Raw genomic sequence first — 19,632 nt, 5'->3', positions numbered from 1 at the left:
GGGCAGCATATCCCTTCTCCAGGGAGTCTTCCCGACCCAGGAATCGAACCAGGGTCTTCTGCGTTGCAGCTGGATTCTTTACTCGCTGAGTTACCCGGGAGGCCCCAAAAGGAAATAGCTGAGCCCAGGAGTATATGATGGATATTTCCTTTCTTATGCAAGAATTTTTTTCCCTTCCTTGGGTTAATAATTGACCTTTTGCAGGGAGGAGGGCATTTAATACTCTTCCCCAGATCACTTCTGTGGTTTGAAGTTAGATCTGGATACAAATCCCAATTCTTCTACTTAACAGTACAACTGATGAGCAAGTAATTCTACCTGTAGGAGCTTACTTTTCATATATAAGGTGGGGGTGATAAGACCTACCTTACAGGGTTGTCATCACAATTCTATGAGCTAAAAGTGCCCAGTACAGTGCCTGGCACTCAGTAAGTACTGAATAAATTGTAGTTATTGCTTTACAAACATCACCATTAGGGCAGGTCCTCAGCATCCCTGGTGGTTCAGATGGTAAAGAATCTGCCTGCAATGCAGGAGACCAGAGTTCAGTCCCTATGCAGGGAAGATCCCCTGGAGAAGCAAATAGCAACCCACTCTAGTACTCTTGCCTGAAAAATCCCATGGACAGAGGAGCCTGGCAGGCTACAGTACATGGGGTTGCAAAGAGTCAAACACGATGGAATGACTAATACTTCCACTTTTTTCTTTTCTGTTCTTACTTATGATCAGCTTTACATTAATGTCTCCACACTCTTGCTTGGTTTTTCACATTATTTATGACATAACTACTTAGAGCAAAGATCTATGGAGCAAAGATTACCAGGCCACAGAGAGAATGACTCTAAGACCTGACTTCATAAGCATCTCGGCCAACCCCTTGAGCAAGACAATCCTAGCTCCATTACCAATAGGTTCAAAGAAATACCTAAATAGGTCAAAACCTACTCTGACCTTTTCGTTACCTGGTTTTCTTTTCTTCAAACTGACATCAATTTGTTGAAATTATCCAGCCTTTAGCAATCTGTTTAATCAGTCTCTCTTGCATACTTGTATTTAAATAGGCTAGCATTCTTGTGTCAAATAAGAAATAAAGCTCTGCAGACTCTTTCCAAGGCTGTTCAAGTATTATCGAGATCAATTTCCCCTACATCCCCTCCTCTTTCCGGTGATCATCCAACTCACAAGTAAAGAAATACCTATCACAGATTACAAAACTTAAGTGATTAACAGAGAGATCTCCCTTCCATAGTAAAGCTATGACCTTCCCTTGATATTTGGCATTTTTGACTCTGGAATATAAATTAGTCTTGGTTCCCACTGCTCTTAGGTGTTGTACAAGCGTGATGATTCCTCTTCTTTGTCTTAAAATATAATATTTAATTATAGCTTCACTGAAGACTTAAAATCCCAGTTTCCCTCAGGGAAAAAATACCTACAACTGGAGTTTATGAAAAATTGTTAGTTGTAGCTAATCCTGGGTAATAAATTGGATTTTGGAAATCTGTGTGATTTTTAACACACTAAGCTTCTCATCAGGAAGGCGACGCTCACAGAAAATGCCTGTGGAATAATCAGGCAGTGACTTCACTGCTGCACTGTTAAGACAAATACAACTAAGAATATCATCTACGGAATTTGTTGGATTGTGAAAATTTGCTCTTTGAAAAGGAAACATCACATAATAGTCAGAGAACAAGTGGCAATTTCTGGTGATTTTTTGTATTCCCTTGAGCCTGGGATTATGAATTCCCCCTCCTCACTTAAATTCCAATCCTCCACTTAGAATTGTAAGGAACCTGACTGAATTGTATTAAAAAGCCTAAATGACTTTTATTTCTTGTGTCATTTAGCCAGAATGAATACTACTCAGTCTCTTCCCTAAGAACATGTGTGTACACACACACACACACACACACACACACACACACACACTTCTATAGCACAGTGTTCCACTGGCCGAAAAAGAAAATCAATACACACTTAGCAAATATTTGAGCTGCATTTATGTAAGCAATTCCTTCAATGAAAAACAAATTCCAACCATAGCCATTTCAAGGACCCTAAAGGAGAGAAGATAACAGCATTTTCAAACTGCTGTTCTAAATGGAGGACTTTCTTTTTCTAGATAAAACCCCCAAGCCAATACTCTGTTGTATCAAAGCTTCTTCCTCTGTATCTCATACCTGACTCCAACCCGCCTCATTCTTCAGTGCTGTTTATTAAAGATATACCACTTTCTGTAATAAAGACTGTCCTAATGACTCCTCTTTGTAGGAATACTAGGAAAAACTGAAGGTGTTTTATTTTTAAGGTCATTCTAGCTACCTGAGAAGGTTTAACATATCTGCATGAAAACAGCATCCCACAAAACTTGAAAGAAAATGGGAGTCGTTGGTTCACACGTCTTTTTAAAGGCATAGTGGCTACCTGGTCCACTGGAATCTCAACTTGAGTGTCTTCATCTTCTTGGACTTCAGCTGCCCCCCGCGTTTCTGATCTCTCCTCTCCAGCTTTGAAAACGCCTTCATCTATAATTTGAGACAAATACACAGTGAAAATCAAAATCCAATTGTGACATCATGTGGCCGAATGTTGAAATTACAATCACATTCCTAATGATTCTTTTTTTATAGGTATTCTGGTTCCCCTTGTATTGGCAAGATTTTTGTAGCCCCTAATTCTTCTCGATTTTCACTGGGAAAATGTTCAGTAACCCAAACAAGGCTGACCCAGAGGAGCAGGGCTGTGTCCCAGCCTCCCCCTCACCTTCTGGTACCGACTAAAACAACACAATCCTGCACAGATATTTAGAAGGGCAAGATTTCCCACCTATTATCTCTTTTCTCTCCTCCTAGCCATGAAGCAATGATGATGCTTGGTGCTTGAAAATACTACTTTTAGCAATTTGCCTTCCCCAAAAGAATGCTATACACTGAAAATAATAGAACAATTCTCTCCATTCTGAGTAACATCAAAAATATTTTTACTGCAACAGAATCAGAGCTAACTCCGTATCTCACACAAATCAATCTTTCATTTTGCAGGTTTCCACAGGATTTTCACAACATATGTCTTAAAATCCTTAACTACGAAACATAACCCAAATCTTTAAGATGTTAGGTTAAGCTCCTTCAATTTGTTCTCCTATGGAAAGCAGTAAGGACTGTTCTCCATATTTGAAGTCACTTCAAACGTCTTCCCTCTGTCTTCCTTTCTCCAGGCCAAGTAATCAAAGAATCACAGGACCATTCGTCATTTTGTCTATCTGTTTGCCTCAGGACAGGTCTAATGCTTCAGTCATTCTCACGGATGTTTTCTCTGCCCGGTCATTTAAAATCTCCAGGGATGGAGATCCCACCTCCTTCTCTGATAATCTATCGCAGCATGTGATTACCCTTACAGTCTAGAAAATGTTTTCATCTTTTGTCTTAAAACCCCTTCTACTTCTCAAATGGAAACTTCTCTCTCAGAGCACAAATATTTAACACATTCCACATGATAATATTTCATATTGCCCAAGTTGTGAAGTCACTCTTCATAAAGCATAAAATACAACTTTACATTCGCTGAGGCTCAATTGTATGTGAGACACAATAGGGGCCAATGTGGCCATATAAGATATAAATGAGATTGAGATTTCTTTCAAGTTGCTTACAGACTAATGAGCAGATAGAAATATATACACATCATCAATAAAGTGCCCTGATGTAAAAGGAATAAGGTCTATAATAGAGCCCTGTGGAAGCTTAGGAGGTACAGCCAAGTGAAAAAGGAAGAAAGGAAGGAGAGAGGAAATATAACCAAACTCAAGTCCTTTTCATTTCTCCTAGAGAAACCATTTTCCTTTTTAATTACTTCTCTACTATCCTTTTTTAAAACCAGGAATAACAGAGCTGCCCTCAAAGCTGATTCAACATGTTAGATTAATTCACATAGGTTAATTTATTTTTTATTGAAGTATAGTTAATTTACAATGGCGTGTTAGTTTCAAGTATACAACAAAGTGATTCAGTTACACACACACACACACATATGTATATATTCTTTTCCATATTTTTCCATTGTAGGTTATTATAACATATTGAGTATAGCTCCCTGTGCTATACATTAGGTCCTTGTTGTTTATCTATTTTATATATCAGTTCAGTTCAGTCACTCAGTCGTGTCTGACTCTTTGCGAACCCATGGACTGCAGCACACCAGGCTTCCCAGTCCATCACTGACTCCCAGAGCTTGCTCAAACTCATGTCCATCAAATCAGTGATGCCATCCAACCATCTCATCCTCTGTCGTCCCCTTCTCCTCCTGCCTTCAATCTTTCCCAGCATTAGGGTCTTTTCTAAAGAATCAGTTCTTCTCATCAGTTGGCCAAAGTAAAGGAGCTTAAGTTTCAGCATCAGTCCTTCCAATAAATATTCAGGACAATTTCCTTTAGGGTGGACTGGTTTGATGACCTTGCAGTGATCGGTACTATTTTATATATAATAGTGTATATACGCTAATCTCAAATTCCTAATTTATCTCCCCCTACCCAGTTGCTATCCTCTTTGGTAAGCATAAGTTTGGTGTTTGTGTGTGTGTGTGTGTCTGTTTGTCTGTTTCTTTTTTGTAAATAAATTCATTTGGATCATATTTTAGATTCCACATATAAGTGTTATCATGTGATATTTGTCTTTCTGTCTGACTTAATTGGTCTAATGGTTATGTCCTGACTCCATTGACTCTTATGACTGAAAATATAGATTCCAAAATGTAATTGCAGCTCAGCATATCAGAAGAAAGAATACAGAAAAACAAAACAGAAAATGTGGTGATGTTCTCATGTACTGATGTTTAGCTTGGAGTAAATGCAGAAAGTTTTGGTCACAAGTTCAACAAAGCAATTCTTGAGCTAAGAAAAGTACGGGGAAGGACACTTCAAGGGGCAAGGAAAATAGCTTATAATTATTCTGTCCGAAAAGAAGAGAAGTGAAAGGGAGTAATCTAAGTCTATAAAATCGGAGTCTACAAGGAGAGGGTAAGTGGATATTTCTCTCTCCACCAAATTCTGGAACACGAAACTCAATGAAATAATAAACATTACATTGATGGTAGAAGACATTAATTAAATGATAGAAAAATAAATTCCCCTTTACTCACATGTGGAGTTCATAATTCTGAGAATGTGTAGAGGCAGAATAAACGAATTTCAAACAGGGCTGCACATTTTATCAAATGTTATCCCCAAAATGGTTTAAAAAGGGAAAATTCAGGGTGTTTGACATTCCTTTCTGCCTTCTGAATTACTTTAAAAGACAACAATCATAGTAATCCACACAATGTCCTTTAAAGACAGATGCTGGTCCCGGCAGACTATGACCTATGTCCATGACTTTTGGGAATGACATATTTGCATCCGAGTGTTGCCCATGCTTTCAAAGAGGCCACAAAGAGAAACCTACAGGTACTAAAGAAATATACTGGTGGTGCTCACGTTCAATGAAATGTTTAGCTGTATCCGAGCAGAGCTCTGGACGGCTTGCAGATGTGTTTTAGGATAAACATTTCACAGGAAAAGAAGAATGAGATCAATAATAATAAATAACATGGAAAGGGTGCTGGAATGGAGAAATGGCAACCACGAGGACAGAAACAGCAAGAAGCCAAGTCAGCAAAGCTCGGCATTGTGCGCAGTGACGGAAACACAGAACACAAAGGCCAAAGTGTTTGGGTGCAGTATGGCATAGGATTTGTTCCTCACCGAATGGAGATGTGCAAGCCACCTCCTTCAGTAGCACGGCGCAAGAAAGAAACATTGGAAATAAATAGTAATGGAAAAAAAAGCAGCGAGAAAGTTACTTTCTGATAAGAAAAAGGACTTGAATTTTTATTAAAATTTTGTATGAAATTTAAAATAGAGGAATACGATTTTCTAGTGGAAATTTTTTAAACAGCATTTTCTGATCATAGATTATTTAATATGCATGCATGCATTTTAGAAAACTTGGGAGATGAAGAAAACAAATATCCCATGACCCAGAGATTCCCTCCCCTTCCTCTCACATGCTCACACACACACACACACACACACACACACTCATAAAAATGAGATCCTAATGTATATATAATTTCAAAATATTTTTTTACTTTCAAATCATGTCATGAGTATTTCTCATGTCAGTAAATATTATTGGAACACATAATAAATTGATGGGTCCATATGTAATTAATGGATGATGAACCTGGATTCTTGCATATTCCCATACTTAGAAAAGCAATAAAACCATTAACTAAGTAAGCTATCTTTTCCTTGAAAATAGCACTGACCTTCTACCAAGATGAGTGCTGGATTAAACATACCCCTTTGTCAAAATCATATATGTACTGGCCTCCCTCTTTATCACTTCAGAACAGTTCTCAGAGCTCTCAGAGGCTACCTCCCAGGTTAAAATCCTCAGATTGGCTCAAATAAAATTTTCCATTTCTCTCTTTGATTGACTACTGACTAATTTTTTTCATGGAAACTACTATGTTTTTTTCTATAAGAACATACTATGATAAAGTTTAATTTCTATCAATAAATTAGGCACAAGAGAATATCTGAATTTCCAGCACCACTATCCTTTTTTTAATATTTTATTTTTCGTTATTGATTTGGCTACACCAGATCTTAGTTGTGGCATGCAAGATCTTTAGTTGTGGCATGTGGGATCTGGTTCCCGAACCAGGGATTGAACCCAGCCCCCTGCACTGGGAACACGGTTGTCTTAGCCACTGGATCACCAGGCAAGTCCCCAGCATCACTACTCTTGCACTTTGGGGCCACTATTTAAGTAAGAGAAGGGTTCCTTCTAACACAAGCACTGCAATACCTCTACAGTCCATCTGGTAAGAGGACTTACCAGAGTAACCGAGAGTAACCAAGAGGGTTACTGAAGTGTTTAAAGAGTGGGATAAGCTGGACAAAGGGCTGATTCACCTCCTGGGCAGGAAGAAGTGGGAGGGCGTGAGATTTCATCGTGCTTCTCAGAAGAGCATGCAATTTAAAACTTATGACTTGTTTGTTTCTGGAGTCTTTCATTTAATATTTTCCAACCATGGTTGACTGTGGGGGACTGAAACTGTAGAAAGTAAAACCACAGATAAAGGGAAACTACTGTACTTCATTCAGGGCCAAACTGGATGTTCAAAAACATGACGAACCCTCATGATGAGTGTTCAAGGGCATGTGAATGTTCAGTGTGAAAGTTCAAGAGCAGGCCTGAAAACTAGAAAATTAAAAATAACACCAAAGAATTGCCAACAAGGCCAAAATGCAATGGTAAAGAATTAGACTGTTACAGTATATTCCCCTTCTGCCAGTGCCACAGTAAAAAGGAACTAAAAAGGGGCAGATGGGGGGGATAAGTTGGGAGACTGGGACTGACATATACAGACTACTATATATATATATATACACACACACAAAATAGATAATTAATAAAAACCTACTTATAGCACAGGGAACTCTACTCAATACTCTTAATGATCTATATGGAAAAAGAACCTTAAAAAAAGTGAATATGTGTTTAACTGATTTACTTTGCTATATACCTGAGACTAACATATAACACTGTAAATCAAATATACTCCAATAAAAATGAATTTGAAAAAAAGAAAATCACAAAAAAAGCTACTGAACACACACCCCATGGAAGAAGGCAAACATAAAACATTAAAAACTTAAAACACCTGCTTGCAAGGATAGATAACACAAGAAATTTCAAGTTTTTGCAAAAATATTAAGTTTTTCATCAAGAGTGGTCCTATGCAAGCACTTCAAAACCTAAACTACTTTCCCTTTATTAGGACTGCTCATTTAAACTTGCACAGTAAAGTTAGATCATAATGGCAGTCATTATGTGCAATGATTGCATAGATATTGCTACCAATAGCTCAGATGTCCTAATCACAACTCATTAAGAGTAGGTGCTACCTAGGGTCGGCTTTCCAGCTCGCTCAGTGGTAAAGAATCTGCCTGCCAATGCAGAAGATGCAGGTTCTATCCCCGGGTTGAGAAGATACCCTGGAGAAGGAAATGGCAAGCCACTCCAGTATTCTTGCCTGGAAAATTCCACGGGCAGAGGAGCCTGGCGGGCTACACTCCATGGGGTCGCAGAGACATACCTGAGAGACTGAGCATGCATGCTACCGAGAGCAAGGGGTTTAGCGTCTAATGGGACAGACGAATACTTTTATTGTCCCTCAGGATTTACATAAAAACAAGAATTTAGTCTTACTCCATCCCAACATCAACAAGTGCCCCTTTTTGTCATATACCACCTGCCTGTGAAATTTTGGTGCACCAATAATCATCTTACCCACATTCAAGATTTCTTCTAACCCTTATAACAAGCTTTAACATAATTTTCAACTGCTCATGTGCCAAAGATTCTCTAATCTATATCAGCCTCTTCATGGATCCCCAAGTTCATATATCCAATTACCTAACTTGACAAGTTGGATGTCTAATGGGCATCTCAACCTTAACATGGTCATAAGAGAACTCTGGGTCCCAAGCCTAAGCTGTTCATCCTCTATATTCCTCATCCCATAACATAGTACCACCACTCAATCCCAAACCTGGGAATTCTTATTTCCATCTTGCTTTCACTCCCTATATCCATTCCATTCTAGCCTTGTCAATTCAATCTCCTTTTGAATACACTCCAAATATGTGAATATTATTTCCAGCTCCACTATCAACTTGGTTCAATCACCACTATCAGTTGGAGGGGCTATTACAACAGCTTACAAAGTAGGGTCCCCTCTCCTTCTGCTCTTGCTCTCCTCTAGATTATTCTCCACACAATAGTCAAGTAATATGAACAGATGATAAAAATTACTAAGAAACTCTCCAACACTTTCCAACATACACAGAATCCAGGTTCCTTACTATGGTTTACAGAGATGTAATCTGGTCCTGAACCCCCTTTATGTGGTATGACCCCATTTCATACCAGTTTCTCTTTGCCCATTAAATTCCAGACACGTTTTGTTTCTCCAACAGCAAACTCATTGCTCCCACATGCCTTTGTTGTTTTTACACCTTCTACCTGGAATACTTTTTTCCTCCCTTTTTCCATGATTAGCTGTTCCTTTTCATTCAGATCTCAGGAAACCTGCCTTGTACCAATTCAAGTCATTCACCACAATGCCGTCTAAACTCTCTCACTAGCATTTATTACTAGCTGGTATTTTTCTTGTTTATTTGGTGTTTTAGTGTTGCTCAGTCTCCACCAAAGTGTAGGCTCCAAGAGGGCAGGTACCACACCCTACTGTTTGCTGTTCTGTACCTAGTGTAGAAGAGAGCTTGGCACACAGGAGTTCAAAAGGTGTTTGTTGAAAGAAGGAAGAGCAAGCACTTAAAAATATTTGCTGCATGGAGACAGAATATAAAGACAGTACAATGTAAAAGCCACTAGCCCGGTCCATTAATTGTGTTGTTTCGGGGTTTTTGCCCCAATCTGACCACACTTGGCACCATAGCATTTAAATGAGGAGGGGAGGGATAGAGGGAAGTGAAGAGAAAGAAGACTGGCATAAAAGTGACACAGGCATCAATACAAATGAGGCCATGTGTGGTAGGTAAAATAACATGCTACCAAAGATCTCTCCACCCTAATCTTCAGAAACTGAGTAAGTCACTTTGTGTAGCAGAGGTGAATAAAGGTTGCAGATAGAACAACCGTTGCTAATTAGCTGACCTTGAGATGGGGAGATTATCCTAGATTATTCTTGTGGACCCAATGTCACCACAAAGGTCCTTGGAAATGAAGGAGAGTGGCGGGGAGATCAGTGTCAGGGGAAGGGCCATGGGGCCATTGCTGGCCGGGAAGATGGAAGGAGGCCATAAACCAGGGCATTGCAGCCAACCCTTCAAAACTAGCAAAGGGCAAGAAGAGAAAGTTCCCTCTTAGAGACTCTAGAAGGACTAAACCCTTGCCAATGCCGTGATTACAGCCCAGTGAGGACCATTTTGGAAATTCTGAGGTCCAGAATGGTAAGATGTATGTTGTTTCAAGGCACCATGTTTGTGGTAATGTGTGACAGCTCTAACAGGCAACTAATACACCGACTGCTCAAAAATAATGATCTAGAAAGAATAGCTGGGGCAAGAGCTTTCATAAATCAGCTTTCTGACTCCTGCTGACACCTGCTGAGGGAGGGCAGACACCCTTCCTGCTATGAAGACACTGGTTAAAAAACCTCCTGCGAGTATGCAGCCTTCTGTTTTCCTTCTCTGTTATTACCTCCATTTCTCACTCCCCTACAATGTACAAAAAAACACCCACCCCAAGATACCAACTCATCTGCCAGAAAGAAGAAAAGGGATTCGATTTTTTTAAAGTCTTCCCCTACCCTAAAATCTTCGTTATAAAAGCCATTTGCTAACAAACTAAAGAGCAAGGATAAATTTGATACACAATACTGCTTTCATTCAATTACTACACTGAGGATCAAATTCAATGCTTGGATGCACACTACACTGAAATTCAGCTCTAATCTTTTTCCTTTGAATTGTGAATAGACATTTTAGTGTATATTACACAGCAAAGCAATAACAAACACTCTAGTAAAAATAAAAACGCTCCTCAATTATTTTTCACTTATCCCTTATGAATTTTATTGCCTAAAAAATGAAAGCAGAGCTGCTGAGGCAGAGCAGTCATGTCATCACCATGTAGTCTGTAATAAATACGAATCTGTTTCCCCTACAGAGAAGGGATACAAACACTTATGCATTTTTAGCCTTTCCGCAACTACAATGACAGAAATTGCCACATTTCCTCATTTAAGTGCATCAGTATTTAGTTTAGTAACATTACAGTATTTTAATGTTAAAACTGTTCATGTTAAGTAAGAAAAGTGACCAAAGAATCAACGAATGATACGTTCATGTAATTGGTGATAATTAGTATTTAAGCCCAATAATCTTGTTCAAGGCTCATCTCGTGGCTCAGTGGTAAAGAATCCACCTACAATGTGGGTTTGATCCCTGGGTTGAGAAGACCCCCTGGAGTAGGAAATGGCAACCCACTCCAGAATTCTTGCCTGGGAAGTCGCATGGACAGAGGAGCCTAGCAAGCTACAGTCCATGATGTCGCAAAAGAGTCAGATACGACTTGGCGACTAAACAACAACAAAAATCTTGTTTAAAGGATACTTTCTCACCAGATTTATTAAAAAAATTTTTAAATCGTATTAAAAACTATAGTTGAATGTGTTCAATATTTGAAACTGATTGGAACTTATCAGGACACAAAAAAAGAAAAATAACAGAATAATGGCTAGTTTTAAATAGTTTCTGGAAATACTAGATATCTATTAAGTGGAAGCTCTTATATGTAAATAAGAAAGTTTAGTGTGACCATAAACATTTTACCATGCTTTACTACTGAGACTTTCTCATAAAAATATTAAACTATAAAATATTAATTTTAGAAAGCAGCTCACTAAACCCAGTAAATTAATGAGAAAAAATGTGAACAGCAAGGAGTTTATGCCTTTCAGTATATAAGATAATATTCTAAGAAGGGAAGACTACACAAATCTGTTTATAAGGAAAATAATGCTGTCTTTATCTGTGTCGTCAATCACTAGACGCAGAATTTGAAGTAAAATTGATAAGAATGTGACATCCAATATCATGTTCATTAGCTAGTAAGGTTAATGTGAATTATACTCCTATGCGAAATATATTTAATTCCCAATAAAACCCTTCCCAGATACAAATTGTGGTCATCACAGCATCTTAATGAAATTCAAAGAATGCACTTTTGGAAAGTGAACCCCGCATGAAGTTTAGCAAGTAGTGAGTTCAAGAAGAAGAGGGATTCCCCGTGATAACACTTCCTGATGAAGAGGGTGCTGGCCAGTCCTTCTGTGATCCTCTAACAACTTGTACAATATCTCCCTTACAGTGCTCCCTTGAATTAAAGTTTATTATCATCAGGCAGAATGAAAAACTAATTAGGTAACAGCTAATGTTCTGAGTACATCTAATTTAGTACAGCCATATAACCCGAATGTTTTTTAATCACTCATCTTCCCCATATGTTTCATTATGACCCATAAACTCAAATGGAAACCCTACGGAAACAAGAATATCACAAGTGAGTGATATTTTCCTATGGCAATTTAGAATATTATATGAAAATAACTTTATCCATCCACTTAAATAGGCTGAGTTTTCTTAACTGCTGCTTGAATGGTATCTGGCTTCTTTCTGTTTCCTGACTCCTACTCTACATATTATCATCTGTTATGCAATTGATGTTTAAATTTGACTATTAACTCTTTGCATAGACTTAATCTTAACCATTGTGATTATTTTACCTTGACTTTAAATGGGGACAACAAAATTTTCTAAGTGTAGGCAGAAAATAAAAGTAGTATTATTACCATTGATTTCCCTAGATCAAAGGTAATTTTGTTCTTATCCCTTCATTTCTATTTTATTCTTTTTAGATGTTTTAGATTTTCATCAAAATCAGCAATATTCAAAGAACAAAGAATAAAACACACACATATATATAATGTTATAATCCATGACAAAATTATTTTGTAATCTATATCAATTTTGATATACTTTATAAAGTTCCTAACAAATATACATGGATCTGAGAAAAATAAAATACTTCTGAGTTGGCTTACCTAAGCCAACAAGTATATATAGCTTTCATTTTTTCATTTCTAATTTTGTAATCATATAAAAATTACACTGCAAATTAGTTTTAGTTTATCAGAATAATTAAATTGTTCCTCACTGGGTCCCAGCGACTTGAAGTTACTTAATAAGTGACTTAAAATTCATGATTCCTGTTCTTTATTCTGGCTGATCCAACTACCTCCAAATGACCTTGTGTATTTTAGTCTGTAAAAGAGCTACCCATACTCAAGTTACTTCCCTACCATAGAAAATGTATCATGGTTGTTGCTCGGTTGCTAAGCCGTGTCCGACTCTTTGTGACTCCATGGATTGCAGCACACCAGGCTCCCCTGTCCTTCACCATCTCCTGGCATGAATTTGCTTAAATCCATGTCCATTAAGTCAGTGATACTATCTAACCATTTCATCCTCTGCCGCCCCCTTATCCTTTTGCCTTCAGTATTTCCCAGCATCAAGGTCTTTTCCAATGAGTCAGCTCTTCACATCAAGTGGCCAAAGTATAGCAGCTTCAGCATCAGTCCTTCCAATGAATATTAAGGGTTGATTTCCTTTAGGATTGATGGGTTTGATCTCCTTGCAGTCCAAGGAACTGTCAAGAGTCTTCTCCAACATCACCATTCAAAAGCATCAATTTTTCAGCATTCAGCCTTCTTTACCGTCCAATTCTCACATCCGTTCATGACTACTGGAAAAACCATAGCTTTGACTATACCTTAGGTTTGACTATCATGGTAATAAATGGCATACTTGCATATAACAGAAAGAGGCTTAATGTCTAGTAGGAAACTTAAATGGAAAAATCAGTAGGATAGAATGATAACATAACTAGTGCTACATAGACTGCTAAATATGCATAGAGGGGACTCCCCTGGTGGTCCAGTGGTTAAGACTCCAAGCTTCCAAGGCAAGGGGCATGGGTTTGATCCCTGGTCAGGGAATTAAGATCCCACAAGCTGTGAGGAGTAGCCAAAAGGAGGAAAGCTATGGGCAAAGTGAAAGTCAACTGCAAAGGAGTAATCAGTATTAAAGAGTGTCCTCCAGCTTTGGCACCGCAATGATCTGGTCAACTAGGTGAAAGTACTTTTCAGTTCAGTTCAGTTCAGTTCAGTCGCTCAGTTGTGTCCGACTCTTTGCGACCCCATGAACCGCAGCACACCAGGCCTCCCTGTCCATCACCAACTCCCAGAGTTTACCCAAACTCATGTCCATTCAGTCAGTGATGCCATCTAACCATCTCATCCTCTGTGGTCGCCTTCTCCTCCTGCCTTCAATCTTTCACAGCATCAGGGCCTTTTCAAACGAGTCAGTTCTTCGCATCAGGTAGCCCAAGTACTGAAGTTTTAGCTTCAACATCAGTCCTTCCCATGAACACTCAGGACTGATTTTCTTTAGGGTTGACTGGTTTGATCTCCTTGCAGCCCAAGGGACTCTCAAAAGTCTTCTCCAACACCACAGTTCTAAAGCATCAATTCTTTGGCACTCAGCTTTCTTTATAGTCCAACTCTCACATCCATACATGACCACTGGAAGAACCATAGCCTTGACTAGACAGACTTTTGTTGGCAAAGTAATGTCTCTGCTTCTTAGCAGAACATAAAAATCAGATTATATCGGGGTGCAGAATAAAAGAGTGTGCCTATCAGAGAACAAGGGCAATATGGACCATTCTTGGAAGATGACAGGCTCTGAACTGGAGAAGAGAGACCATAGTCATAAGTCCTAACTCAGAGGCCTGAAGCCACAGAAGGTAGTAGGGCTGAACAGGGTTAAATCCCACTTCTGACTCCTGCCTTCCAAAAAATTTGTCACAAATGTCAGCACCATAAAGTTGTTGCTAAACCTATGTCCCTAATGCACAAGCATGTATAATGAAATCCAAGCCTTCCTGCAGGAACCCAAACAATCCCCATTCACCCATGGCCAAGTTAAACCAAAACGGATTGTCTTCATGTTGATAATATAAATGCAGCTGGAATTGTATTTCATGAAAATACCATTCTTACTGTCCAGACATTTATTGGAGTTTGAACCTTAGCCAAAAATCCTAAAAGGATTACAACATGACAGGCTGGCTACAGGGTATAGGGGATGTGGGGAGAGAAGCCCATAGGCATCAACCATCCCAGGAAACAAGTCACCTTCAACTGGCATGCCTGAGTGAAAGCATTCTATTTAACACTAGTGTGTGGTCATTCAGAATCATTTCAGACAAAGAAATTAAGACTTCTTAGATTCAGGAGACCACTAAGAATTCATGCAAGGAATCTAAAATCCAAAAGAAACCAGAATTGTAAAATTTTGAACTCTTATCTGCAGTTGATCAACCTGAGGTGGAAGACTGAGATCCTGCTTCTAAAAATTGTTCCCAAATTACATATACACCATATATTTAAGGGATTAAAACCTAGCTCAGATATGCAAATAAAAATGAACTAAACTTTCTTTTTTTAAAAGTTGGTTATTAATCCCAATTATTTCTAAATTACAGTTTTAATCATCTAAGGCCCTAACATTCACTTTCCATTTACCAGCAATAGTATGCTTTAAAATACTATGCTTAAAAACACCAATCCTGTTGGAAGTGTAAAGTAAGTATAGTATCACCACTTTCAAAGCTAACCTAATCTTGAGATGGGTGCTACTGGTGATGTGAACTGTGGTCCTCACTCAGGGTAGTGGCATGTACTGAGAATGTGCAAATCAGGGCAAATCAGTCTTCCAGAAAAAAAGAACTTGGATGCTTTTTCATCAAATCTAATTGGCACAGGTAATAGATTTGCATTATTCTTTAAACCTGAGAGAGGCTGTTTTCAATTTAACCCAGCATTTTACAGGTTTGTATGCTTCCATTTGCTTTAGAGAATCAAAGTGAGATCTCTTTAAATGCTTGGCATTTCAGGTGTTTTTATCTGTTCCACAGCAATTTTTGAAGAGGAAGATAAATTGTTATCAGAGCTGATGCTTTGCTAAAGATATAACTTAGCTTTGATTGGTAGCTAATCTTCCATCTTAACATAAAATGGGAAGTTAAAATATACTCAATTTAGCATATCTTTGAAGACACATGCAGTCTACAGCTCAAGGAACAGCTGTTAATAAATGGTAGATAAAAACAAATTTTTGCATACATTTTTCTCTGCAATATCTACTGTGTCCCAAATTTTATTTAAAATAGCCTGAGATAAATTCATTTAAATGAGTCTGTTGAACTCGATGTTCAGATGATTATCTAACCACAAATATGTCCATATATCATGTACATATTTGTATCAGCAATTGATAGACCATCAGATATAAAGTGACCATATATCAACTTAGTACCAAATTTGAGAGAATCAAGTAAACATAAAATGCCCGACCATCAATGGGAAGAGAGCTAAACAGCCTCAATTAATAATGAGAAATATGTAAATTAGCTACAAAATAGTACTATTTATTATGAAACTATCAAGGAACAAAATTCAAAACAGATCAAAACGAATCAGCCAGCATTTTGCTCACTTTGATTTGATGTTGTTCTGACAACGGGTATTGACTGAATACCCACCAGATTCTGCACTCTTTTCATTTAATGTTGTGACTTAGGGATTTAGTTTGGGTCTATAACAAAAATCAATGTATGCTGTATGTTTGCAAAGATAGAAAACATTCTCCTCTAGCATTTTAACCTATGATTGAAGTTTATCATCTAAGAATTTCATTCCAAAAGGAATAATTCTGGTCCCTTAAGCTAAGGAATGGTATCTTTCAAACATCCTTGCTTTTTTTTTTAAACTGGTAATTGACAAATACCAATCATCTACTTGTTTTAATCTTGGAGAGAAGGAACAGAAATAAAGTAATCTTTCATTGAGTTTTTCAGTACATTTAATTTTTACGTATTTTCATTGCATTAAGGGTGGTAAGAATTAACTTTCATTTGATTATTATAATATTTCACATATGTGCAGTCAAGATAGAACACAAAGACTGGTAAACCTAAGACTATCTATTTTAGGATGAGTGGAGATGCTTACTGTTTAATAAAGAAACTTTTTCTTCTTCAGCATTTACCTAGAGCAAGATGTAAATTAATAATAATGGTAACAATATTAATGGTGATGATCAGCTAATACTTATTGGATGCTTATTATATGACATTCATCATGCTATGCATATTACATGCATTAACTCATTTAATACCAAAGCAGCTTTATGAAGTAATTACTAATATTTCCTGCATTTTATATATGAAAAACAGACGTCCTCTAAAGGTCGTAGGTAGCAAGCAGTGAAGCAGGATTTAGACCTGGCAATCTGGCACTAGAGTCTATGTTTTTAATGGCGTGTTTCCCAATCTACCGGTCATGGCTCATTAGTGAATTGTGACATCAATTTAATGGGCTGCAACTATGTTTTTTTAATAAGATAGAAAAAAAACCAGAAAACACATTGTCAGCTTCATGGGCTTGTGATCTATATTGTCTCATAAGGCCCCATTCTATGAAAAGCCTCCAGCGTGGCTTAATGATCTGCTTCCAGCATCTTGAAATTCTGACTAATTTTATTTTTGAAGGGAAGTCCAATGAGACAATGCAGCACGTTCATTAGGAGAGGATGCATGCATGATACATGTGCCCATGGTTCCCTGTCTTAGGTGATGCCCAGTGAGTACAGAACTCAGGTGGACCCAGGATGCACCGGCGACTGTCAAGACCCAAAGTGAATACAGGATAAGCACACTACGTCTGTATCCAAGAAAGGCGTGGTGGGACCACACTTCCCAAAAACACCAGCACTTGCTTCCAAAGGAGAAAGAAGGCAATGGCCTTCTAAGAAATAAGCATGATCGAGGATAATCCTATCCTACTCTTTCTTACTCATGTTGCTTTCCTGTAGTAGTCAGTCGCTTCTGCTGAAAATGATGACATAGAAGGAAAGGGAAACATAAGGCAACCCAGAGTCCTGTTCTTTCAGTCCTTCCTTACTCATCAGTACCCCTAAGGTAGACAGAGTTGATAGAATGTACATATTAAAATGAAACAAATAGTCGTGTTAGTTTTATATAGTACTTCCACTATTGTGATAAGAACAAAATGCACAGGCAAGTATGAGCTAAGCAATACAAATTGTACAATTTTGGTGATTTCATATATGAGCTAAGTGATCTTCTAAAACATTCTGGCACCGCAGGTTATAAAGACAAATGGTACAATTCATCTTAATAATTTAAACATCTAATTTAATTATTCTTTACTTAGAATGACAACAAAAGCAGAATAAACAAAACATCATGACTATCTGAGAAAGAAAGAGACCATGGAAGAAAGGAAAAAGTATATATTTAAGTACCTATAACAGCACCTTTTTCCTGCATTTTCAACAAAAGGTCCCACATATTTTATTCTGCATAAGACCCTGCAAATTATAGCATCAGCCCTGTGCAGTACACATACCAGGGTGACCACTGTTTCACAAAACTTTTATTTCATGAAACAAATATACACAAACAATACGCAGGGCTTCCCTGGTGGCTCAGTGGTAAAGAATTTGCCTGCCAATGCAGGGGATGCGGGTTTGATCCCTGTGTCGGGAAGATCCCCTGGGGTAGGAAACGGCAACCCACTCCATATTATTGTCTGGAAAATCTCATGGACAGAGAAGCCTGGCGGGCTACAGTCCATGGGGCCGCAAAACAATCAGATACAACTTAATGACAAAACAATATATGTGGGTGTACTGTCTCATGATGTAAAATGTTTTTTTCATATGATGAGTCAAAGAGAGTTTAAAAAATCACTTCAGTACACTGGAGAAAATAAAAGGCATAAAAACCCTTACTTCTTGCCACCCTGAAAGATAATGCACTTAACGAGGACAATGTAGTTACCTGAATTCCTGCTCCCTGTTATGTTGTATCTCAAATCTAAGCTCCTCTGTTCAATTCCTGAAGACCATCGTACTTAGGACTGACTTTCCATAGCTCTGCAACTTGACCCCTCAACCCCAGGGGAACATGCTGGCTCTCACTTCCCTTACTCTTCACTTCCTGGCCTTACTCAAGCAATCTCCTCCCAGCCACAGCACCGGCCCATCCTTCCTTCCAGACACAACTCAGGGGCCCCTTCCCCCAAGGTCTTTGTCTTTCGAGTCTTTGAAGTTCTTATACTTACTCCCCGTACCGTAACGGCACCACATTACGGACAATTCAGATGTTGCCCCAGAAAAGATATGAGATTATCTCATACTCATTTCTCCCACAGCCCATGACATTCAACGTGGTTGGGCTACATGTAGCACTCATTATGGAGCCAGGAGAGGGAGAAACAACACGGTTTTTTTGAACATCTACTAAATATGCTCACCACGCTCCCCATGACTATCCTGTGAAGTAGGTGTCTGCAGATGACTTTACAGATGAAGAACCTGAGGTTTAAATAACTTGCCCAACTTTCATAGAACTAGGACCGACGCCCAAGCTTCTCCCAAGCTTCTGCCTTTTAAATGCTACCTTGGAAAAAGCATCACCAATATTAAGGTAACGAACAACAAATCGTGCTAATTAGACCAAACCTGAGCAAATGCTTTATAAGTCATAGCGGTGAGCTGTTTTTGTTTGTTTGTTTGTTTGTTTGTTTGTTGAACTTTAAGGCTGCCTTCTAAGTTATGGATGAAAAAAAAGGCAAATTCAAATTTGAAAATGGAAATGGAGGTCTGGTTGAGGAGGTGGAGGGGCATGTGAAGGAGGGTAAGTAGTTTTGACAAGACAAAGGGAGAGGATACTCTTTTTTTTTTTTTTTTTAATTTTTTTATTAGTTGGAGGCTAATTACTTCACAACATTTCAGTGGGTTTTGTCATACATTGATATGAATCAGCCATAGATTTACACTTATTCCCCATCCCGATCCCCCCTCCCATCTCCCTCTCCACCCGATTCCTCTGGGTCTTCCCAGTGCACCAG

The 19,632-nt window shown here is 38.4% G+C and overlaps 1 protein-coding gene across 1 annotated transcript in view; it reads right to left on the bottom strand.

Moving 5' to 3' along the window:
* DCDC2 (doublecortin domain containing 2) overlaps positions 1 to 19,632 on the bottom strand; it is a 149,833-nt gene that overhangs the window by 24,432 nt on the left and 105,769 nt on the right. Inside the window, exon 9 of the mRNA XM_043908394.1 lies at positions 2,428 to 2,528. Coding sequence (XP_043764329.1) covers positions 2,428 to 2,528 — 101 coding nt within the window. The remainder of the gene's footprint in view (positions 1 to 2,427; positions 2,529 to 19,632) is intronic.

The sequence above is a fragment of the Cervus elaphus genome, chromosome 7 (assembly GCF_910594005.1).
Source record: "Cervus elaphus chromosome 7, mCerEla1.1, whole genome shotgun sequence".
Taxonomy (NCBI): Eukaryota; Metazoa; Chordata; class Mammalia; order Artiodactyla; family Cervidae; genus Cervus; species Cervus elaphus.
The sequence above is the reverse complement of the archived record's forward strand: the minus strand, read 5'-3'. Positions and strand labels throughout refer to the sequence as shown.